This window comes from Bicyclus anynana, chromosome 7 (genome assembly GCF_947172395.1).
Source record: "Bicyclus anynana chromosome 7, ilBicAnyn1.1, whole genome shotgun sequence".
In the NCBI taxonomy this organism is placed as follows: Eukaryota; Metazoa; Arthropoda; class Insecta; order Lepidoptera; family Nymphalidae; genus Bicyclus; species Bicyclus anynana.
The window spans coordinates 12,076,544-12,103,064 of NC_069089.1; the positions used below are offsets into that span (position 1 = coordinate 12,076,544).

The window sequence follows — 26,521 nt, forward strand, 5'->3', positions numbered from 1 at the left end:
ATTTTTTCGAATAAAGGGTAAACTTTCCAAGATTTTTTTTTGTATACCATTAATAAACCGACAACAGGAAAGAAAAATAAACAAACAGACAATATTTTGTATTCCAATAATACGCAGTACAATCGACATCAAAAGAACCAAATCTCCGTAAGAAAACAAATAAAAAAAAATATACATATTTTCCAAACTCACTTCGCAAAGGGAGGAATAAATCGCGAAGCACGTTCGCCCACCTTAAAGGATACATTTCTATATTTTCTCTCCGCCACGTAAGAAAACAACCGTTGCCTAAGTAAAATGTAAAGGAGACATTACTTTCGTTGGGTCAGAAAATCTGCGAAGAACGATTTCCACATCAGACACTTTAAATCATCCGCCCCGACTCACATTTCATCCATAAATATTAAATCTTGACTTGGCTCGTGGAATAGAAAAAAAGGATATCGTGTGACATTTCTTCGCGAGTATTTCCGGGAATCGGTCAATTTTCTCAGTGATCGCGCTGGGTATGTTTATTGAAATACCATTTATCGGTTCGTCGCCTCCGGCGCTAGGTCCGTTCCCTCTGCTATCGAACTAATGAGTCTTTAATATTTATACCGACCTAGCTTTTGCCCGTGGCTTGATTCACGGTAATGTAGATTTCTTCAACTCAGGCTGACAGTCGGCCAGTAAACCTAGTATATATTTTCTGTATCCTTAAAAAATTCAAAGATTTTACTCAGACTGTCACTTACAAAAATTTTCAAAATGGCGGTCGGCCTTTGACTACAAAGCTTCGAACCCCTTTGGTGATAATCTATTGCTTAGTAGTAGTAGATAATAGATCCACTATTTTGTAATAAAATTACACTAACTGTGTAAAGTTATATAAGAGACATCAATACGATATGAAACTGTAACAAAGCTGTACATCCTTTTGATAAACTTGTCAATGACCAACTAATCCGGCTCATTTGTAACACATTTACGCCTCGTCGATAAAAGGCGAACATAAAAGAATGTTCCTTCGAATCTCGTAATACTCTCCAAAACTTCAACTCGCTTAGACATTTTTCTTCTTCTTCACTATTGTAGGTAATTGAAAATACTCCAAATCTTTTATTTTTGCCTGAATATACTTACCTTAAGACGTTTTAGAGTACTTAGAATATGCAACACTCTATTTATAAAAAAAAGCATGTTCTAAAAGTATCTATAACAAAACTTTGAATAACAGTTCTGTAGGTATCATCTATTCCTGATATTCAAAGCTATAAAACTCTTTCGTAAAAATAATTATAATATATAAAATATCTCAAGTACTTTTATGGCAATGTATTGGCTATTGTGATTGTCAGTTTTTGTCATAATTTCTTTTGCGCTTTCTATAATAAAGCATTTTGAAATAAAAAAAAACCATCATATTGCTATTAGATATTTTGTTCAAAGTTGATTAATTAAGCTTCTTTCTAAGGATTGGACTTTAATTTAATTTAATTTTAGTTTTAAAGCAAAAAAAAACTAGAATTAATCGGCGTGAGCGGTCCGTTATAATTTTTAGTGGTGTACCATTAATCAATCGTAAAAAGTCACCATACAGGTAACTCTTTGTCACCTCAATAGAAAATGAAGTGTCACACAAAGTAACAATATATCGTAGGCCACGGCGCGGGCCCGTCGTAGCCCGTAATCAAAAGGCTCTCGGGGGAACAATAGCGCCCACATCGGTTCGGGACCGATAAGCCCCGACAATTATACTACATCGACTTTTCAATTATCCACCCGACTCTACCCACGAACAATACTAGCTTTATTTATGTATATTAGAGCGGTCATTTTGTACGCCGTTTAAACGCGTGTACATACGCACATTATTCTCCATTAGCTGCGTAGAATGGACTTTTGTACCTCCAGCCTAAATTAAAAATATTTTTGTTGTTGTTGTTTAGGTGATGTTAATCTTTTCATTGTTCCCATAATGTAAAGGACTTAATTTAAAAGAAAAGAAAAAGGTGTAGCTTAAAGCTGATTAGCAATTTTTAATGGAACATGTAATTTTGTTCAATAAATAATGAAGATTAAAAAAAAAATAAAACAAAAAACATTACTTCATTTGTAACACGTTTTCATAACATCAAAAAGAGTACTATTCTCAAAAGAATAAACAATCTGGAGATAAAATATTAATATTACAAGAAAATGAAAGTTTTAGCAAGAGACAATTCCGCTCGCAAAAAGGATAACAAAACACTTTCTTTTACGTGGATACACACAATATTGCATTGTAGAATTTCACTTGCAAAAGTCGACGTCAAGTTCAGAACAAAACCTTTTTGTTGTGGCTTTTTCTATTTCACGCCTTTTCCGTTTAAAGACTTTAAAGTTGTGCTTAGTATTTTTTTTTATTTTTCCCTCAGGTGAAACTGGAACAGAATGTCGGCAAGCCGTCAAGGGTTATCCACATACGGAACATACCAAACGAGACCACGGAGGCCGAGATCATACAGCTGGGTCTGCCCTTCGGGCGGGTCACTAACGTGCTTGTTCTCAAAGGAAAAAATCAGGTAAAGACGCAAAATTATACGTAGCTTTATACCGCCCCGGGGTACACGAGTACTGCGTTGCGAATGTTCACAACAGTCACATTCACAATGTTGCTTTTGTTTTATTTGTCCTTATATTATCTAAACAGTCTTTAAAGCCTTTGTCAGGTCACTTGTTTACTTTGTGTCCGTGTTTCATTGTGATCAGTTGGGGTCTGAAATAATAAGGTTTGACAGTGCAATGCAATGTATGGGAGCCCATGATGCTAAACGTTTACGTACTCGAGCATCGCGAGACCTACTACAATTATACAGATTTAGTAGATTAGGTAATAGGAAGAATAATTTTATTATTTAGGTTTAATCGGAAAATATATTTTTTTGTTATTTTGTTACTTTCTTCAAACTAAAACCGCGGTCGTAACTCCAGAAAAGAAATACAAGGTTTTTATTTTGAAACTTTGTTCAAAACCCTTAGAACAACCCCTTTTAACTTTTTATAACATGCTGAATTCGTCAGATGTTCAGGTCAGAAACACACACTTTTTATATAATAATTAACACTTTTACATACACACTAAGACGTGTATGTTACATATTTCTGAATTTTTTTTGGTTGCGAGTCTCAAAATCTCCTTCTTGACTCCTCCATCTATAGGTAGTTGCATACGATAATATCGACTTATTACATCTACTTGAATTGCCCCGTTTAAGCAAACTTTAACGGGAGATTGTGTACATTATAACAACAAACAACTTATAACTTATCACACTGGCAAAAGTTTATAGTTTATATTTTTTACATTATATCGCTCTTATCTCATTGGCACCTTGCTCAGCTTGCCGCTCTAGAGTTGACAAACAACAATAGGCACTCAACTACAGTTAGCAGTTTCAAACTAACATTGGATAAAGTGCAAATATTATTTTCTTCTTTGCAATATCCATTGAGCCCGGCTATCTGGTGCATAAATAATGAACAAATCGCTTAAACTTCTGTTCTATATTACTTTACGTTCGAAGAAAGTTTTGACGACTATTTTGCAACGACTCCGGCACTTATGTTCGCTTTCTGCTCACGAGAATTATGCTATTGGATTTGTAAAAATTACATACGCCTGTGGCATGTTTTGTTATATTATAGAAGATTTGTTTTCGTTACATTCGTTACGACGTTCTTGCTATATTATATTCATAACTAACATACCTACATTACAAATATTGACTTCAAATTAATCAGAAACTTGTGATTAAAACTGATTTAGGTTATTTTTACATGCGTTAAACCCTTAAAAACACATTTTGCCTTATCCATTGGACGTGAAACTTACACATAAAGAAAGGTTACAAATAATACCTGTTTAATTTTGAATAAGTTAAATAACTTACTCGTTGTCGTTGTCGTATTACGATAACGATTCCCATCAAAACATGGGTTTATTGTTCAAGGTTCTTGGGCATAAGCAGTCGCCTTAAGTGATGCAAGTACAAACAGCCGAACCGGTTCAGTGATGAAAGTTTTCGACAAGTTTACGTAAAATGCACAAAGAAATCTTATTGAATTTCTAAGTGTCGCCGCACACGAACCACACAGCCACAAACGCCGCTAAGAAGCAAGAAGGGACCACAAAAGTAGCTGAAGCGCGCGACAGCCACTTGTGGCCGGTGATCGACACTTGTGATCAGTGGCTGATACTTTTTTAAACCATATATGCAGTATCATAATCGGGCCAGTGGCATGTTGCAGCATTTTGTGTACGCGTTTAGTGGCCGGTGCGAGCCACAAGAAGCGAGCAGCTACAATTTTATTGTAGTGTGTGGCGGCCACCGGCGTCAGCCGTGTGCGGCGAGTCCATATATAATGTACTAGCTGACGCCGCGCGGTTTCACTCGCGTGGTTCCCGTTCCCGTAGGAATACGGGGATATTATAGCCTATAGCCTTCCTCGATAAATGGGCTATCTAACACTGAAAGAATTTATCAAATCGGACCAGAAGTTCCTGAGGTTAGTGCGTTCAATCAAACAAACAAACTCTTTAGCTTTATAATATTAGTATAGATGAAAACTACAGGAAATATGCCGGTAGCGGCGTCTTGTGGTTGTGGTCGGTGGCCCGTATGCGGGAGCCCTAAGTAGTTTTCTGACTTAATGGCTGAATTAATAGCTTCAAAAATATTTGAACTGTTGAAGTATAGTTTCTGTAACATGTAAATAAAATGGATAGAATGTGAAAAAGTTGTCATTCGAGTGTAACAAACACAATACGCATAGGCTTTTAATAAGCGAACTCGGTCATGTAACACCACTCCTCACAATGGACGAGGCTGAAGCGGAAGTACAACAAGTGGGCGGCGCGGTCTCGTCCACAAATAGGCCGCTAACCATTGTAGCACCGGCCTCTACCTACTTATTTCCCGTTTTATATTACCTATAGGCCCTCTAGGTCACGCTTTGTAACCTAAAAGTACGATTAAGTGCATCCAAATCAATATTTTTGCAATCATCCAATTACATCCGAACACGAAAAAATACTGTTGAACGACTTCTTTTCTTTTATTTTATTGAGCAAAGGGATCTTATTTTTCTCAGATTTTATTGAGCAATTCTTGGACTTTATCTACTCGTACCTGTACCGGCAAATATTGATTATTTACTTCAAACAAAAATTGCAATTTTAAAATAGGAGGATTAAAGCAGTATATTGCAATTTCATTATTATAGTATATATACATCAAAAGTAAAATACGTTAAAAGCAAGTCCACGTACAAAAAAGGCACGTTTAAGTTCTAATCCCTTCTTGCCTTGGAAATCGCTGGGCAGGCGTTAAACTCAATCGGTAAAAGTTTCGCAAAATGAAGCTCAGTATTAGCGGACATTAGTGAAGTTTATTCAGCTTAAGCTGCGAATCTTTCAATCGACTTTGAAGCAAACGCTTACAGATATCTCTCTTGGAATCTTTAAGCTCCTAAGTATTTTCAAAAATCTGTGCTCTTTTATACACGATGTTAGAGGGTAGTAGCAAGCAGATTATGTAAATTATGTATAAACTGGAAAATGTGTAGAAAAGAGGAAATTCACTTTCCTAACAAAATTTAATGATTTATTCTAATATCTCGCGGACGCACTGGACTTCGTTCGAGTAAAATTAATATTGTCACATGTTTTATAAATAGTAAAAAGTCTCCTTATCATTTTACAAAAACATAACTCGAAACATGAACGACTTATATTAAAAACACGTTTTTAACCTTTTAGGGGTAGAATTTTGAAAAATATTCAATTTTCGGAATATTTTGGTTGTACGTATGCCAGTTTTTACAAATGTAAGTTGAAAAATTAAGGACCGCCTTCTGATTTTATTTTCGCGATAAAAAGTATCATAAAACCTCCTTCGTATTAAGATTCCAAATTGTTCCAGGTTTCGTTTGAATTCACTCAGTAGTTTCAGTAGTTATGCCCGGTCCACAAAAATACGGACAGACAGAAAAATTAAAAACAAAAAGTTTTTGTTACAGTATTGATTGTATAATCTATTACCTATGTCCTCCAACAATTTTTTTTTTAAATATCATCATTGTACAGAATTGAACCTGTTACAGATTTCTTGTCGTATTGTTTATAATAAAAAGTATAAAATGTCACAATTTATATTTTCTGTATTATGCGACTCTGGTTATTAATTTATACTTTTTGCGCTGAAATTATAATAAATTAGCCCGAATGCGAATTTCCATCAAAATTCTACTTAGCGGAATTCAAGGGGTGGCAACGTTGAAAATAAATTTCAATTTGGGTTATGAATACCACGGCGCTCACTTGTATATTGTTTTTATCTTATTTTGAAGATATGAGTAGGTTCTATAAAATAATGTGACAACGCGATATACTGCCTATGCCCATTATGGTACTATTGTTTGTTTAGAAAAAACATAATGGATTTTCTACCAGTTACCTATAAATATTTTTTTTTTTTCCAATTTTGCAGTAATCTATACTAATATTATGAAGCTGAAGAGTTTGTTTGTTTGATTGAACGCGCTTATCTCAGTCCAATTTGAAAAATCATATCAGAGTTAGATAGCCCATTCATCGAGGAAGGCTATATACTACCCCGGTATTTCTACGGGAACGGGAACCTCGCGGATGAAACCGCGCGGCGTCAGCTAGTATTATAAATTAATCCAATATGGCTCTAATAAAAAATTAAATTATCATTAAATATACCTTTTAAAACAAGACATTAACAAAACCAATAATATAAACAAAAGCATTAAACAACACATCTAGCTATTCGAAGATATGACCATAAAGCAATCGTATGGTAGAGGAGGATGTCCGAACAAGTATAAGACGACATACAGCAGTTTTATTGCCTGTTTTACGTTGAGACAGGCTCCGAAGCACGTGCAAACCGGAATTTACGAGTCGCCGACAAATTAAAAATGAGTTAGTTTACAGCCGGGAAGTGAAATAATAAAAAAAAAGAAATCTTATTACGTGCAGGCAGTAGGACAGACGCTGCGACAATGTTATCCCATCTAATAAATAGCCTGTATGACATCCGTATATATCGTGGCGTGAAGAAAAACAATCTCTCCTCCAGCTACAGAAACAAGTCGAATCCCTTTTTTATGAACGGTCACAAGCTTGCTGTTTTGTTATGAAATTTTCTGTATCTTTTCATTTCCGTCGTCAGAGTGCAAGCACAATGAAATTTAAATGTGCTTTTACCTTCATATCTTTAGTGTTGTCTTGTCACGTCATCGCTGTTATTATTTTCGTCCTTGATGGGGGGTCGCCTCGCTTCGTTCAAATCCGAGCTCTTTGAGTCTTATAATGGACTACGTTTTTATTTTATTAGCCTCTAGCAAATTTTCATTAAATAATTTATTAGGGTCTCTTTACAATCTTTGTTACGTTCCGCATTATCTCGTGCGCATGTACAGGGTGCTCGGGAGTATTTCCCATAACTTCAATGTGTTGACAAGTCCACTAATAGGAGCCAAACTGCATAACTAACTTTTTTTTTAACTAAAAAAAACTTTTTATGTTTTCATACAAAGTAATTCAAATAATTCCGACTATCCATGTAACACGCCTTTATCTATCCTTGCATTTTATAATATGTAAAGTGGTAATACTGTCGATATCGACGAGACATTGCAACTGGCACTCCGCACTGCACTAGTAAGCTACTTCGTGATATTTATCAATGTATAAAGTTTGGCTAGGTCTTAATACAAGGATGCGATTTAAGAGCACAATTTAAGATCTATTTACAAAAGAAATATGTTTTACTCCGTAAATATTCATTTTAGAACACCATGTTGGTTATGCCCGGTCAACAAAAACACGGATAGACAGACAAATTAAAAAAAAATTAACTTCAGTATTGTATGCATATTGTCCTCTAACAAATTTTTCAAAATATGTATAATCAGTGTACAAAATTGAACCTATTTTAGAATTTAACCAGAACCTATTTTAGAATTGAACCTATTACAGATTTCTTATCTTATTGTACTTAAAAAGTATAAGATGTCATAATTTATATTTTCTGTATTATGCGACTTTGGTTATTAATTTTTAATACTTTTTGTGCTGAAACTTAACCCCAGAGTTATGGGAAATATTCCCAAGCACCCTGTGATCGATACATAAAGCACTCTAAAGCTGAACAGGTCCCGATACTTTGATGTATTCTAAGAGAATGCTGAAAAGTATCGCAGTGGACGGTAACCAAAGCCCGGCGCGTCCAGTTACAAAGGCGGCATCTGTCGAGAGGTGGGCAAACATCGATGTGAATGGGTGCGGACAATCGCTTCCACTCTCGGTGATTAAAACGAAGAGCCGTTGACACTATTTTATGAGCGACCGTTGCGTGGCAGCCATGTTCCCATTAATTTGTGCGCCCTCACTCTGGTTAACTTTTGATCTGATTTATGAATCAATTCAATTTATAATATCAAAGGCAATTTTATTCGGACACGAAAAGTTCAGTGTTTATTTTTTTTATTAGATTCACCAATTTTCATTTTATATTTTATAGCTGTACTAGCTGATGCCGCGCCGTTTCACCCGCCTGGTTACCGTTCCCGTAGGGGATATATATATCTTTTCTCCAGCCTATAGCCCTTCTCGATAAATGGGCTATCTAACACTGAAAGAATTTTTCAAATGGGACCAGTAGATCCTGAAATTAGCGCGTGTAACCAAACCAACAAACAAACTCTTCAGCTTTATAATATTAATAACTGTATGTACATTGTACAGTGTACAAATTGTAGATGCCTTACACACTTTACTTCACGTTAATACATGTACTCGTATCTGAAGACTTAATAGGATTTTTCCTTAAACTATTAACTGCTGCTTTAAAAGAGGTGTACCTAGCACCTCTTTTTTATTGGTTCTTTTGTATATTAGACAAGGTATACTGAACTCAGAAGGTACATAAGGTATTACTTAAAGCAGACGATTCTGGAAATGTACAAAATTTTTATTTATTTAGTCGAGACCTGTAGTGTAAGCTGTTACTTTAAGTTTTCTTGGTTTAATTAACTTAGTAGATAAAAGGGAGCAAATAGCAAAAAAAGTCAACATGTTCCTGTGTTATTTACTGAAGGTGTCTTATTTGCATAATTATCACAGGCAGTACAGTCTGTTTAAATTTCCCAGTTCCGCCCGCTTTTCACCACCATGTATTTGTTTTTTAATTAGCAGCAGACAAATTCTATTTAATTTGCGGCTTACTACACGGGTTTGTGCCGGTGTATTTTGCACGTTGGTCCGCCATGTTCAAATGCCAAAAGCAGGATCCTGCGGTCTTGAATTGTGAGCACGTGAAATAGGACGCGGGCGTGCTAAATTTTCCCTTTAAAATGATCATGGAAATCATAACGCATTTGCGGCGCACGAGGCGGACTCCGGCGGGCATGCGGGACGTCTGCCATGTTGTTTGGGCACTGGGTTTATGTATGGCGGGTCCATCAGAGCCGATTAATTGCGGGCCATGGGTGCCACAGACAAAACCTTGTTACCGGCACGCTATGCTAACATCGCTTAGCGGTGTATTCATTCGCAATTGTGCACGAAATACCTGGAAATTCATAAACGGTTTACGTCATGTTCACTATCAAACGTAAAATAGTGTTTCCGCTCTCCCCAGTTTATGTTATAAGTGCATTTAGGTAATCGCTCTAGGATATTTATAAATGTGCACTGTGTTATTGTTGAGAGCTTATAGTCTCCGTATTTGATAAAAGCTTCATTCTTCTCTCACGGGCGCGTGGTGTAGTGGGTAGACGCTGTTGTCTGCATTCACGGCCGTGGGTTCGATTCCCACATCTGGAATATTTGTGTTATAATAGCAGGGTGTTGTTCAGCCTCTGTGTTTATATTTTACCTATAATAAAAGCTACTCGTACTATAACTTACTTTCAGGCTAGACAGTGAATTGTTTAAGTATGTTATTATTTATTCTCTCATTGGAGAAATACTTTTCAGGTGTTTTCTATAATATGTGTACTCACTATCAGATGATATCTGAATCTAAACCAGCTAATTGTATCTTAACAAAATAGTACATTATTATTGAGGCTGGAAGTGAAGCAATATAAATAGCCATGACTTCAAAGTGAAAAATGTGACTTTTTGTTAAGTTCATTTAAACACAAGTTAAGTGGCTTTAAACAAGACTGTTTACGTATAAATTTATTGTTCATTCCACTACGTAATACATACTCGTACTTGAAAACTGAGAGGATTATATACTCGATGCTTGTATGCGAAATTTTTACCAATAGCAAAAGGGAAAACTAAAAAAATGTTCTTTAGAATAGTAGTAATAAATTTAAAGAAAATAAAATGATCGTTACATTTGCGGTCTATAACTAGATACCAATCATCCCAGTAAATTAGATGACACCTACCGTCGCGTGGAATAAAATATATGGGTACGACATACGCGGAGCGAGACCTCTCGACGCGTCATCTTTCATTCCCATATATTTTAGTACCCGACTCCCGATTCGATTAGATTAGGTGATAGTTGTCGTAGTAGACCCAGTAGCTACCCAATTTATGTTCCTCCTTTGTATTCGGTCTGTGAATTGTTATTTATATTTCGAGCATTGGAGCTTTTTATCATAAATATCCGTAAGATCATGTTTATTACTTGTCCACTTGCAGATAATATATCAGTAACTGTTTATTAATAGGCACACTTGTCACTTGTATTTTTTTTATCTATACTAATATTATAAAACTGAAGAATTTGCTTGTTTTTTGAGCTCGCCAATCTCAGGAACTACTGGTCCGATTTGAAAAATTCTTTCAGTGTTAGATAGCCCATTTATCGAGGAAGGCTCTATGTTATGCCCGTATTACTTCGGGAACAGGAACCACGCGGGTGAAACTGCGTGCCGTCTGCTAGTCATAATATATAAATCATTTATTTAAAATACCTACTAATTAGTATAAGTACCTACTAATCCAGGGCATGCACCTCCAACTTTTCAGTTGTGTGCATACAGTGAAAAAACATCATGAGGAAACCTGCATACCAGAGAATTTTCTTAATTCTCTGCGTGTGTGAATTTCTCTATTTCTAAAACGTACGGTACGTTTTCAAACTTTTTTTTTCTGTTATTATCAAGCTACGCGTAGTTTTACGGGTGTTTTAAATCGTAAAACTTTGTTTTTCATGTTATTATTTTATGCCATGGTACGGTATTGACGATACCTTTTGACCCGACTGCCAAAGAAAAGTAATGTTTTCCGAGCATATGATTGTATGTTTGTTTTATTCTTAAGCACGTTCAACAAACGGTCTAAAGGAGTCGGGAATTAGAATTTTTATTTTACCAATATATACTAATAATTTTAGAGGGATAAAGTTGTTTTGTTGTGTGATTGTTTTGTCTGGATCTACTGAACCGATTTTAGAAATTCTCTTACCAATAGAAAGCCACGTTATTTGTAAGTGTCATATGCTATGATTTATCCCCGTATTCTCACGGGAACATGAACAACGCGGGTGAAACCGCAAGGCGTCTACTAGTTAAATATAATTTTATTTTTTAAATATCTCTGTTAAAGTTTTACCTCATCCGTAACACCCACACCCTAAAGTTAAGATGACGCAGCCAGATGTTTGATTTAACGAAGTTCAAATTCTGAGAACTTGGACTTAAGTATAGATGAGTAGACGTTTCCTTGCTAAGCTATAACTCAGGTGCAATCTCGATTAAATAAAGTTTAATTATAAGATAAACTTGAAAATTAGTTTAAATTTAACTCTAGAAGTGCAGTCTGTTGGATAATTTTAGTTTCATTATTTGGCATTAAATTGGGTATTATTTTTATAGATTATATGAACTTACCTTATCACCCGATAGACGTCCACTGCTGGACATAGGCCTCTTGCATGGACCTTCAAGCACAACGATCTCGAGCCGCCAGCATCCAGCGGCTCCCTGCAATTCGCTTGATATCCTCGGTCCATCTAGTGGGGGGTCATATCATGATATGAACTTGCTTCGTAATAATGACTCCTTTACAATTTAGAAAGAAAGAAAGAAAGATCTTTATTTTTAAGTAATGCCACATTATTAAATTCTAAATTATTATACAGCTTAACTGACCTTGCCAAACATTGAAGCAATAGAAGAAGAATGCCCTGCAATATGTGGCATAACCTAGAAAAAGGCTACTCAGCATTTTACCACATACTTTCCTTGGAATCATTTATTTTCATATTCACTAATTTCTAAAGTACATTGTAATTTAAATGGGCTACCAATTCATTTGCAATTATTTATTATTTGTTTAGTTTTATTTATTTTTAGACTATTAATAATTAAAGGGGTCAGCTACTGCCTGATTACTTGATCATGCAGAAAAAGTAAATGATAATTAAATCCATACTAATATTATAAAGCTGATGAGTTTGTTTGTTTGATTGATTAAACGCGCTATTCTCAGGAACTACTTGGTCCGATTTGTTTATTTCTGTGTTAGATAGCCCATTTATCGAGAAAGGCTATATGCTATATAATATTATTCCCGTATTCCTACAGGAACGGGAACCACGCGGGTAAAACCGCGTGGAATATCACGTCTGAACACATCTGAATGCACATAGGCTACTTTTCACTACACTACACAAACTAAATCTACACGTGTAAACTCGCGTCGTTAACATAATGACTGATACTTTTTTATTAAATTTGTGTGTTCCTAGTAGTAGAATCAGCTCGAAAGAAGTCTCTCTCTTACTATTTCTACTACTGTCTCTACTTCTGTGTGTGCTTATATTTGACGTACGTTGAAACATTTTTGATCGCTTCAGGCGTTCCTGGAGATGGCGGAAGAAATATCGGCAGTGGCGATGGTGGCGTACTTTGGCGGTTGCGTAGCGCAGCTACGCGGTCGCGCCGTCTACGTTCAGTTCTCCAACCACAAGGAACTGAAGACCGATCAAACTCACAGCAATGCGGTACGTTACCTTTTGATATCCGCTTATTGCGTACTTTATTATTCAAATGTAATTTTTTTTTAATTTTCAAGTTAGCCTTATTATTAATTTACGTAATTTACAAGTGATGATGAAACCGATCTAATATGAAAGCGGGCTAATTTGTTAAGAGTAGGATGAAAATCCACACCACTTTCGGTTTCTACACGACATCGTGCCGGAACGCTATCGGACATCATCTAGTTCGACGTATGTTTACTAAAACGTTAGGTTAATGTTACGAATGGCCGACAGTGTTTTTGATGTTTGGAAAAATAGATAAAATACGCACTTTATATTATTTATAATAAATTTAATACGAGTCAAATACCTTATTGATTTTTTTTATACCTTTGTTTACGCTTGGAATATTTAAAAAATCAGAGCTACTTAAGTGCCAAATTAAGTAAGTCAAGACGCGCTTCCATAGCTTTTTGTAGCTAGTTTTTTTTTCTAAAAGTGTGTTAATTTTAAAGTATTTGAATATTTCGTACATTTACTAACTAAAAAGTAACAAATGTCGACAGGTTCGACAATCAACTACACAATGTGCATTGGGTACATTAATGTATTAATTTCGAGTAGGTATACTGTATATTATGTTGTTGAAACATTTACGATATTGAATTCGAATAGCACTATCACTAATTACGTAACGATAGTTCAATTAGCTTTGTTACAAATACAGAAGGATTACAGAGTTCAGAGTAATATGCGATGGGGTATTAAAGCCGTTGCCAATGGGGAAACCCCTCTGCGGCCAGCAATGCACTCGACCAATTAATATAATCTTTGTAAAGGGAATCGAGAGCCTACAATATACATAATAATGTATTTAATTAACACAATGTGTGGGCCCTCGAACTGAGTTGCGTTATTTAATTGTATGTATTTACACAACGCTGTGTTGTTTATATTTTTCTTAATGACCTTTTTAATATATCATCTATACCTATACTCATTGCCTGTGCCCCACAACTTTAATCGCGTAAATCCCATTCCTGTCCTGTGTTGTGATAAAGAATACCCTTAGTTTTATTCTAGACTATATATTTTTGTAAAATTTTTGCCAAGATCAATTCTCTCATTAAATCGTGATTGCGTAACAAATATTTCAACTTTCGCATCTATAATTGATACACCGTGGAAATCTTATTTGTGTTCATTTAATTGTTTGTGTTTATCAAACGCCAACTATTTATTATTCTGGGCAACCTTATTTTATTTATGGTCATACCCGAAACAAAACATAGTTTCCAAGACTAAAAATTATACTGATAAATAATTGTTTTCAGACAAATTAATTATTATTTTGAACTTAATAAAAGTCAAATAAATGTTTTAATATTAACAGCTAAACTTTTCTTTACATGTTTATAACCAAAACGGATATAGTAGGTATAATTTGCAAATTTTCATTCGGAATCCCTTTTTACTAAGTCCGGTCAGCTTGTATAAAATTAACGCCTTCTTTCAACGTCTCACAGCTGCAGTGAAAAAATATGATTAACCCTTTTACTAGTGCCCGACGTTTTCATACGGGCACTTTTTTCTAACTCTTATTACCTTACTGCAAAAATGTAGTACCTAATTGGATACCGTTTTTTACTCGCTATAAAGATTTAAGTGTAGCTGGTTTAGATAAGTAAACTAAATAACATTAAGTCGAACATGTTATTTTTATTGAAAGAATTCTGAACTACTCGTTTTTTGACGGCCTCCGTGGCGCAGTGATATGCGCAGTGGAATTTATATGACGGAGGTCCTGGGTTCGATCCCCGGCTGGACCGATTGAAGTTTTCTTAATTGATCCAGATCTGGCTGGCTTCGGCCGTGGTTAGTTACCACCTTACCGTCAAAGACGTACCGCCAAGCAATTAAGCGTTCCGGTACGATGTCGTGTAGCAACCGAAAGGAGTGTGGATTTTCATCCTCCTCCTAACAAGTTAACACGCTTCCATCTAATATTGCATTATCACTTACCATCAGGTTAGATTGTAGTCAAGGGCTAACTTGTAAAGAATAAAAAAAAAAATACTAGTACTATACCATAAATATTTGTGCTGATTACTGCTAATATTTTGGCACAAACAATCTCATTAAATTGACAAAGTATATTAAAATAAAGTTAAGTAACCCAAGATATTTCTATCACCCCCTTTCTTAAAGTAAATCGATAAAACCGGCAACAAGACGCGAATGAATGGATTAATTAAAAAGCTAAATTAGATTCGTTTATCCGCGAAACCTATAGAAAATACCCTTCAATTATTTTGTTGTCTCATAACATTTACTTGAAATAATCGAGAGAGCCGCTCAATGGCCCCCGTGGTTGGCTTCACGATGAATAATTACTTTTAATAATTAATAACTAAAAGCTTTTAAAATTTAGTCCCGGGGACTTTATAAACACTTTCTATTAAGGTTGTTTATTTGAGGACCCAAAATAAATCATGAATTTTAAACTTCTGTCTATTTATCCCGAACTTTATTTACTATTTCACTTTAAAACTACAATGTTTGTGTTTGGGTCAAATATATAAAGTTATTTTTTAAAAAATTGTTATTGCTAAAAATTAAATTTAGTATAACTCTGATGATATTAAAGCTCACTAGGTGACAGCTACATACTCCATCTACCTAGTGAAGGGTTGATCTATGTAGACCAATGTTGCTTAATGCATAACGAACATTATAATTAAAGTCCGTCTGTTTGTCTGGAACCAATTGCAGCCTCTTTGGCAGCTCAATCTGCTTGATTTATTTATTAGTGGAGTTATTAGAGTTTCACTTACAAGAGGCATTGGGTTCGATCCCCGGCTGGGCCGATTGAGGTTTTCTTAATTGGTCCAGGTCTAGCTGGCAAGTTACCACCCTACCGACAAAGACGTACCGCCAAGCGATTTAGCATTCCGGTACGATGTCGTGTAGAAACCGAAAGGAGTGTGGATTTCATCCTACTCCTAACAAGTTAGCCCGCTTCCATCTTAGATTACATCATCACTTACCGTCAGGATGAGATTGTAGTCAAGGGCAAACTTGTAGAAAAAAAGTCGATATTTTAGTTATAGTAATCACAAGGTCGCTTTCATCTGTCTGTACGCTTACATCTAAACTATGCAACTGATTTAAATGCGGTTTCATCAATAGATAGTGACAGAGAGATAAGAAACTATACAAATATAAATCTTCCTTTAAAGATTTATCTTTTTAGTTTAATACAGAATTTAGAAGAGAAAGAAAGCTAAAAATTACACCATAAACCTGTTGTCCATATCGAAGAAGCATGATGAATCTAAATTCCTTCCCTAAGATTTATGGTATGATACAAATATCCCATTTTATGGGATAGTATAGAAATAAAAGCAGATACTTACTTATTCTGTCTAGTAGGTACATCCTTTTACTTGCATAATAATAATATAATATTTACTACGCGCAAAAAGAATTCAAAGGTAAAGTATAAGCTTGTGAAAAAGAAAACATTTTTGAGATATTAATAAATAATGAAACAATGTTTGTGAGTATATGGTATTACAGTAATTGAAATGGAGCTTTTACGTCTAATAAATGAAATATTGTAATCCAGTATACGTAATAAAGCTCCTTTGTTGAAAATGTTCATGTTTATTATATGCGATATTTTAAAGCATTATTATGTTACTTTACTTAGTAAGGAATTTGGTAGTCGAAAACGTAGCCTGAATTTTATATACATAGTAGCTGACGCCGCGCGGTTTCACTCGCGTGGTTCCCTTTCCCGGGGATAATATATAGCCTATAGCCTCCCTCGTTAAATGGGATATCTAACACTAAGATTTTTCAATTCGGACCAGTAGTTCCCAGTAGCGCGTTCAATCAAACAAACAAATAAACTCTTTAGCTTCATAATATTAGAATAGATTTTTTTGGCTTTTTCTTCTACATCGTTCGAAAATGTTAAGTGTTGACGTGGCATTCCATGAGTTTACGATAAGTTTCATTGATTTACATTCTGTATTTAAAACTTTGTATCCATGTTTGTATAGGATTTTTTTATTTGCATTGGAAGGGCAAGATTTTATGCCGTAGATCCAATACTTAACTGGAGTACCCTGCTCTATTAGATACTGTAATCATTTATTTCGTTCATTTTCGTTTCAATCATTCATTTTATCTGAACAAACGCTCTCGTATATGTGCTAGATGCTGTGAACTTATCATATTCATTAGATACGTATAAGGATACAAAATATCATTCATTCAAACACTACCATATTATCTTCTTTGATCTTGCTTTCCTATCCTAACTTAACACTTTCACACAATACATACAAACTAAAACAAAAACTGTTTTTTTTTAAAACATTGTCAATAAAATTGCAGAAATTAACGCGAAAATGTTAATTTGAAACTTAATACAACGGCTAAACTGTAGCAAAATTCAACACAACTAAAACTTCGCCTGAATTATCTTAATTAATGATTGTTGCGTAACTTGATACACTAACATCGAAAACGGGGGAAATAAATTCATTATAGGCAATTATACACGAGTTATGATTATAATCATCTCATTGTTTATTAATCAATAGTATAATAGTTGTTTGATCGGATTGTCAACAATGCAAACAAGCGTCTCTGAGTAAATACAATGGCTAATTAATGTGATGATTAAACTGAAAATGGATACAACTAGGTGTCTATTATCTGTTTGTTATCATTGTGCGATTTCAGAAGTTACCGCACATTTGTCATTGCCTTGGCAACGCCCCGTTTGAATATATTTACCTACTCAATTAAATATTCAAATAGTTTCGTACTTGTGTAATTTATGTTTTCTAATTAATAATTTTAGACCAAGGCTTTATCTACACATAAACACATAGAGACGTCTAACTTTTTTTTAAATAAATAAATACCTAGAAATATTTTCTTACAATATCCATACCAACAAGTATTGTGCCTACGGTATACGTCGTTGATCCATACAGTAATTGCATTTGTTACACTGATTGTTGTTAATTATAGACTAATACTTAATAAACTGTCAGTATGTCGCTGTCCAACAACTGGAGTACTATAATGGCGCCGAGTACCTATCGATGTGTAAGCGCGAAGTGTAATATCAGATTTGTGCATCTTTGGCATGTACGTAGGCAGATATATATCCGAAATGGCATAATTGGGGTGCATCGTATTTTTGGTTTAAGAGACGGAGTCTGGAATTTTTATTACGTCTATGTTGTTAACATACAAAACTGGATAATATTTCAGCGGGCGTAGACCGAACTCAGAACTTCTCAGTCTTGATTCCGGCAAATTAATCATGAAGCTATTGTTGCGGCTTCAAATATACATAGTAAAGGAATTTAATCTATCGACTTTTCAATCTAAAATTCTACACATTGTTAAATTATTATTTATTTTAAATATTCTGACATTATTTTGACATTTCTTTGTCATTCCCATTTCCTCGGTCCTCAAAACGATATTTCATAATGATGTGATTCGTGCCCCGCGGGACCGTCTCCTTAACATTATCAAGGACTTATTTTTCGTGACGATTTCTGTGACAGATCTTCTATTATTATTTTACTTTTGACATCTCGTTAATGGATTTCAACAGTTTTTTCTTTTGTAAAGATAACTCGGCAGTATTTTAATCGTTATGAGACCCGTGTAAAACCACTACCTGGAAAGGAATCAATAAGCGTTACTAAATTTTGATATTCTCTTGAGTTAAATAAACTAGGAAATACGAGTCAAATACACATTTAGAAATAGGAGTCTCTAGCTCCATAGTTAAAATGGCAAACCCAAATCTGGAAAGTCTAAGTCTAGTGTAGTCTAGCTCGTGGTATAACCTACTTCTAGCATAAGTTGGACGAAAGAGGAATATAGTCGGGCAAGTTCGTTGATGGCACTCCCATGATGTGCGGACGACGGGGGGAAAGATTGCGCGTGCGTGCGGAAAAGAGAGGAGCATCAGTCGTGGGTTGTTCATTCATCGCTACACAGCCCCGGCCCGCGCGGACCATCAGGAATGTTACGAATGAAGTTGCCAAGCTATAGTCACTAGCGAACGCCCGTAATATCGTCCGCGTGGAATTCATGGATTTTTCTGGGATGAAAAGTAGCCTATATGTTAATCCAGGGTATTATCTATCTTCGTTTTAAATTTCAGCCAAATCGGTTAAGTAGTTGCGGCGTTAAAGAGTAACAAACATCCATACAAACTTTCACGTTTATAATATTAAAGGATGTACAAAAATTGTTATGACTAATATTATTTTATTTAAAAAATACGTATGAAGCAGAGTACCCTGGTTATATGTTTAACAACATACAAGACATTATTCAGTTATTGTATCAGAAAGAAATAAAAATTCATGATCATAATGTTGTTTTAGCCTCTACTTATAATAACAGTAAATAGACACAAAAAAGCGGCATTGTTTGCAGGAATTACCGAATATTTACTTGATTGTGGAATTCTATATTAATGTTTACTCGCACTTGACCTAATCGGTCAAGAAAAAATAATAAGAACCTAACATTTGTACAAATAATAAACTAGTTTTTCTACTTGCTCAGAAAAATATATATACCTACTAATAATATTATCTATAGTAACATTTATAGAGGACAATGTATTTTATTGTATTTGAATTGAATAAGCTCTGAAACTACTGGACTGATTTAAAACAATTTTTCACCATTAGAATTTCACCATTTTACCTCATTAACTTAGGACATATTTTATCCTTGTATTCTCACGGCAATATAATAGACTAAAAGACGCCTAGGAATACGGGGTTAGGTATAGCCTATAGCACCTGGGGATAGTGTAGCTTTCCAACAGTGAAAGAAATTTTCAAATCGGATCTGTACCTTACCTACCTATACATAAATATATCTATACCAATATTATAAAAAGGAAATATTTGATTGTTCGTTTGTTTGCATTTAATAGACACCGAAGGTACAGAAACGATTTGAAATATTGACGAACGAAGTTGAAAATTGGTCTACTTCGATGGACGACACTTAATTTGAACAAGGTTCTAGGAATGTTTACCACGTGGTTTCACCCGCGAAATTCCCATTCCCGTGGATAAAATATATTATTTTGTTCGAGTACTTTTTGAGTTAAATAGTAAGAAGAAAATGTAAAATTAAATCTTACCTTTTTGTATTTACCTACTGTAACTTATAAGCTACACACATAAAAATTGAGACTATTATTTCATCTGACGATACTAGCAGTAGATAATACGATGTCACAAAACTCCAATCTCTTTGTATCTTGGGCTATTAAAACTTATAATGAGGGATTTGGGTGAAGAGAGTGAGATAGACTTGACATTGTTATCGCAATGGGTCTTGTGTGTACGTACAACATACTTAGCCGTGTTTTAGTTTATACTGATCTCAAATAATCTAATCTAAGACCTCATGATCCAGTCCTGGATTTGCCGCCTTGATCCAGTTTTAACAACTGAACCATACTATCACACTAAGATTATAAAGCTGAAAGTTTGTGTGTGTCTGTGTGTGTGTAAGTATGTTTGTTCCTCCTTTACGCTATGGCTACTGAAGCGATTTGGCTGAAATTTGAAACGGAAATAGATTTTACTCTGGAATAACACATAGGCTACTTTTCATCCTGGAAAAAGCCATGGTTTCCATGGAATTAGTGGAAAACTGAATTCGCGGGCATCCACGAGAAATGATATAAATGCGAACGTAAGTGTCCATATGTTCCCTTTTCACGGCTAAGTCACTGCACCGCCATGAAATTTGACTTACTAAAAATATTTTCTATATACTAAAGTAAAGCTCGCTTTACAATTTTATACGATAGCACAGGTGTGAGAGTTGGTGAGTTAACATCGAAGGTTACATTTACCAGAAATTCATACTTTTATTGAGCACCGATGCATTTTAAATCTCGTGCATTCAATGCAGGGCTTTGATCAATCATGCGACGCAAAAGGTTTTTGTGGTGGCTGAATAAAAGTCTCCAATGGCGGAAGGAGTTATTTTGTCGCTCGACGTCGCGCCGCGTCGCTTGCCGTTGCCCTCCGTCGCCCTCCGTCGCCCGCCGTCGCCCGCCGTCGCCCGCCGTCGCCCGCCGTCGCTCGACGTCTGCTACTGGCCGCGCTGAAAGATTGCACGTCCTGCGAATAAGACCTTTTTAAATAACCCCAGTTTGCCACTGCACTTTCGACGACGGTATTGGAAAAATATTATCCGAGAACTCTTAACTTCAATTATTCGTGTCACACTGTAATACCTAAATGTTAGGAGGGTCCCGTTGAATTTTTAAACGATGGAACTTTTTTGCTGTAAAATCGAAGCGTTAAATTTAGTTTTACATTAACTTCACATGTAATAAAGTCTCGGTAAATACAACATGTTTTGAAAATTACTAATAATATTTAATGTCATATCGAATATATGAAATGAATGTAATGTTTGTAGTTTGAAAATATTTTTGCTAGACTGATTAATCCGTTACATTGAATTGTGTCATAAAAACAAGGGGGTAAAGGCAAGGAGGAGAGGAGAGCGAGGGAAAGTCAACGTGAATTTGTACTACGGCCTTTGCCGTCGACCGCAGGCTTACCGTGACATGGTTAAAGCCTTATTTTTGTGTCTGGCCTGCACGCTTGTCAGCATGTCGTCGAGCACAAAGCCATGTGAAAATGTAGGATCAAAGAGTTCCCGGCTCGTGCGATCATGACGGCTTATTTTAACACAGCACGTTTGCCCAATTTAAACGTCGTGCCGTGTCGGTCATTTTCACTCGTTCTGCTTAATTTCAATGGTCAGGTGGCTGGAGCTTTTTTTAATTTCCAAGGCGACGTCAACGCGGCTTTGTTACAAAGGCGTCAACGATTTTTAGTTTCCACAGAGTTGGTGTGACACCACGAATTTTAAAGTTTGTTTTTGACACGTTCATTTTGTTTGATATCCTTGCAGAGTGTGAAAGTTTTAACTACTCAACCAACTATTCTGAAATTTTGGATATATGTACGCAAGGAGACGGGAAATAGTATAAGATCATTCAAAAAATATCACTTATAGAAAATCATTCAATACACTGTTCCCAAGAGTTTGAATAAACTTTTACAATTGAACGAAATATAATAGCTTAAAATTTTTGATACGCCTATTGGTAATTTGTAACTAGAGCAATATAAAAGTGAACATGGTAGATACAAAACTTGTATGGATAATATACCAAGAGGTACTTATATAATTTTTAAACTAATCAAATTAAGTGATCATCACGTAGCATAAGCTTTAAACTTACGGCAATCAAAGACACTGGACATTTTTAAAAATGCCGTAAAGGCTCATTATCTGGTGCAGTAAAGACGATCTGTATATATTATTTCTTTTCAATATAAGGTATTTATTAGTATATTTTGATATGTATTTTATTCATTATTGTAGGTATTTGTGTAATATTGTTTATGTATTAGGATGTAAATTATTTGTATGTATGTGTATTACTAATACTATGGTTATTTTTGTTTTACGCCACCTGCTGATGTCCTTAAGTTTTCCTAAACCGAAGGTTGCCTGGAAGAAATCGCTACTTAGCGATAAGGCCGCCTTTTGTATGCTGATCTCTTCCTAATTTGTTTTTTATTTCACTTGTTTTTGTCTTTGTGGTGTGCAAATAAAGTATATTTATCTTATTTATCTTATAAGTGCTTTAGGTTCTGTAGTGATCATCTTCTACTTGAGTTTAAACCATTAATTACAAAAAACGCTTGATTCGATAATATCGTTAAAAATTAACAGCTTACAAAAAATACACGTGAACGTTTGAACTTACATCAACAAAAACTGTCCCCTAGAAGTGTGTATATCACAAGAGTTTATTTTATTCGAACGCAGCAAGAGGTCATCTCGAAGCCCCTATTTCCTAACAAAGTAGTGGATTTCCCGACGATACAAAATAAGTTTATGACGTCCCTTTGTCTGAGTCCGGTCAATGTTATCTACTGGTCTCGGAACACTCCAAGGTGCGCGCAAGATAACTCGTATTGCGTCCTATTGTGGTCGGACTTACTGGGAGATAAGTGGGCATATTTATTTTTTACGTGACTCTAATGTGCTTTATTTCCTGCAATAATGTTGCACTGTTGTGACGTGATCCTATGTCGCTATTGTAGCGTATGATTTGTATAGAAGGCTTAGGATTTTCCGAGACACGCTTTATAACGTACAGGGATAGTTCCACGTGCAATGTTCGCCTGTGCTCTAGGTATTTGATTTAATCCTCCTATAGAAATGCACGTATGATTGTCTTGTAGGTGTTGTGGTAGGCGTCCACAGATCCGCATCAGTATCGGATGCATCGCATCAAATGGATCGCAGTATTATTTGTATAGAAATTCAAGTCCGTCCACTGATCCGCATAGTACGAATCGCAAGAATGTACCGTAAAATTAAAAATCCGTTTGATGCGATGCAGGTACTTTGACATGTCTTAATTAGTCGTTTCGGTCTTTTCGGAGATAGATTTCGAATTTTATGGAAACTCCAAACTTACTTCCGAGTATTTCAAGTAGCAGCACATATACCGACAAATAGTTTTTAAAAAATGTCGAAGATCAGGCAGTCACACTCTTGAAGTATACGGAACAACTCGGCAGGCTACTACTATCTTTGACGTATGCGCAGTTGATATAATATTCGAAATTGAGATTCTATGTAAAAATGTCATCCGATGCTTACTGGTGGATATCACACAGTAGGTAAATGACATTTTGTCAATTGATTTGATGTTTATTTTAATGATATATTAAAGTCTTCCTTCCTTCCACGCGACATTGGCATAGTAAATTGTACCCAGTTGGTACAGCAGCAAGCCATAAAATCAAAAATTGAATTGAAAGTAAACATCAAATCAATTGACAAAATGTCATTGTCATGTTTTGATAATAAATACCAAAATATATAATAGGCCAGCATTGCTATCATAACGTTCTAAAGTTGTTTTTCACAGACCAATATAAGTGACTATCTGACGCCGCGCGGTTTCAAATAGCCTATCACACTCGCAAAAAAAAATGTTTTCTTTATAAATACTTGTTGGTCAAATAGTCCTAAGTCCATTAATTAGCTTATCCATATCCTCTTACAGGGCGGGAACCGTGGCCCTGTAGTGGGCTAGTAAAATAGGCTGTGAATTTGATTTTGTTGATGATAAATCTTTTTCATTCGCAGTCAGCATCGGCGCAGGCGGCACTCCAGGCTGCGCAAGTAATATCAAACAGCGCAGGCGCGGCGCTAGTGGCCGGCGCGGGCGCTGCCTTACAACCTGCGAATGGCGGAACAGAAATCCAGGTAGAGGTACTTACCAATTGATTCATACACTGCTTTATTTTAAACTTTTAAACAAAGACATAATAAATATAAAGGAGATGGTCCAAAATTGTATGGAGCCCAGGATCAGTCATTGTACCCTGGCGGAAATAAAAGAAGATATTTTTTTTAACTATTTTGGATTATACAAATCTACGAATTTATTTTAATTCTTTCGAAATAATATTCATTATCTCACTAGAAATGCAACAAAACTATGGGTAATAATGGCGGTTAAATGACGTTTTCAATGCAGTAATCGATTTGACGTTTGCTGTCAATTGTCATGTCAATCAAAACTTGGGTTTTTATTTTATTTATTTCTTTTTATTTAGTTAGATTTGTTCACTTTAATAAATTTTAATAAAATCTATAGTATAGTATAGTATTCATAATTCTGGTGGCTGCTTATTATATTACTACAATCAGCTTTCAGACTCCCACCAACAATCCACACTACTAACAATGATAACTTCATACGAATTCAATACAACGCCACAAAACAATATAAACAAAAAACTTCACCGGAATGAATTTATAGTCCACACTTACATTTTTTTCTAAATGTACAGAATAAACCATTCATAATTAATAGTAGGTATCAGATAAATATAATAAAGGGAAAGCTCAGAAGATAATTAGGGCTATTACTAATAATTTATTACCTAATTAGTAACCTCTGAAGTACGAATCCTCGACCGTCAACTAATTAATCCAAAGTTTTAATAAGTTACAATATCATCATCTATTACTGTTTATTACCGGGAAAGTTGTTTTCAATACATATAAATAAAATGGAAGTGTCTATCTGTAATTTCAAACTAACTGTTTTCTCAAGTGCTTATCGTAGAAATGAGGTTTACCGTTTTCTACCAAGTTTTTATTATTTATTTTTAACCGACTTCAAAAGGAGGAGGTTCTCAATTCCTCCAACTTTTGTTACCTCATAACTTCGTCATTTATTACCCATTTTGAAAATTATTGTTTTGTTGAAAAGTACATACTTTAAGTTTGGCCTTATTTTATTTTCACGAAAATCGTTTCAGTACTTTTGAGTTTAGAATTTTTTTTTTGCTAAAAAGATCTTATTTTCTTATAAGCGTAAAAGGTTTAAAAACTAATTTTATTACTATGAACAATGTAACTATTAATTTTTATTGTATAGCCGTTTGCTAGCAGGTCACTGATACGCTTTTCACTTAATGAGACCTATACCCAACGAAATGATGCACTACAAATGCATGTTCTATATAGAAATATATCGTACGTATCTAGAATGTCCCCGAGAATTTAATAACACACTTTGCCGAAAATATATTTTGCCGTTCTTCCCGTAAATGAGCATCAAATATGATTTAGGCTCTTAATAACATAATATATCAAGATAATAGCCCGCCATACATTCGAGGTATTAAATCGTACATTAACGTTACCTAAGGGTGACGTGAGGCAAAGAAGATTATCTATTTAGTACAAAACCGAACCAAAGCTGATTACTGGGACCATCTTAAATATTACAATCTCGTTCCGTAAATCAGATTTCAGTTCCTAAGGGAATACCGGCCAAGACATAGAGTGATAGAGCTTATGAACAGCATGCAAAGACTGTTTATTATGCAAACTAGTGCATAAGACACCTCTGCTAAATACTTGGCAACTACCTGCAAGGTGCTACAGTCGCAAGGTAAAGCTTCTTCGCTTAACGACCTGTTGGTATGTTTTTGTAATGACTAAACACCTACGTTTACTACAGGGTATTGTACCTAGATTCATGACATTAATAATTGAAGTTAATATGAAATACATACTCGTATGTTACGGATTATTGACAAAAACTCTTAAGCTCCCCTTCTCCTATAATAAGGCCTAGTAGCGATAGTGGCCTGATAGTTAAAGCTAATAATTATGATGATAATTGGACTCACTGCAGATACAATATCAGCATATAGGTACACTTTACTTTAAAAGCTCCTTATTCGTACGGGCATCGTTAATATGGTTACGAATATAAAAACCGATTTTAAGGAAAGGTAATTAAATTTGTGTGATAGATAAATACTCGTACCTACTTATCCAAAGTTTACATAAATGAATGATGAATTGACTTTTCT

General features: G+C 35.1%; 1 protein-coding gene across 8 annotated transcripts in view; it reads left to right on the forward strand.

Annotated features, from left to right (window-relative positions):
- LOC112055597 (polypyrimidine tract-binding protein 2) overlaps positions 1 to 26,521 on the forward strand; it is a 594,474-nt gene that overhangs the window by 529,017 nt on the left and 38,936 nt on the right. For 6 of the 8 annotated variants that reach the window (XM_052882550.1, XM_024095781.2, XM_052882554.1 and 3 more), the window contains 3 exons: positions 2,400 to 2,546; positions 12,879 to 13,025; positions 24,273 to 24,398. In XM_052882550.1, coding sequence (XP_052738510.1) covers positions 2,400 to 2,546; positions 12,879 to 13,025; positions 24,273 to 24,398 — 420 coding nt within the window. The remainder of the gene's footprint in view (positions 1 to 2,399; positions 2,547 to 12,878; positions 13,026 to 24,272; positions 24,399 to 26,521) is intronic. The other 2 variants (XM_052882551.1, XM_024095800.2) reach the window with 1 other exon arrangement.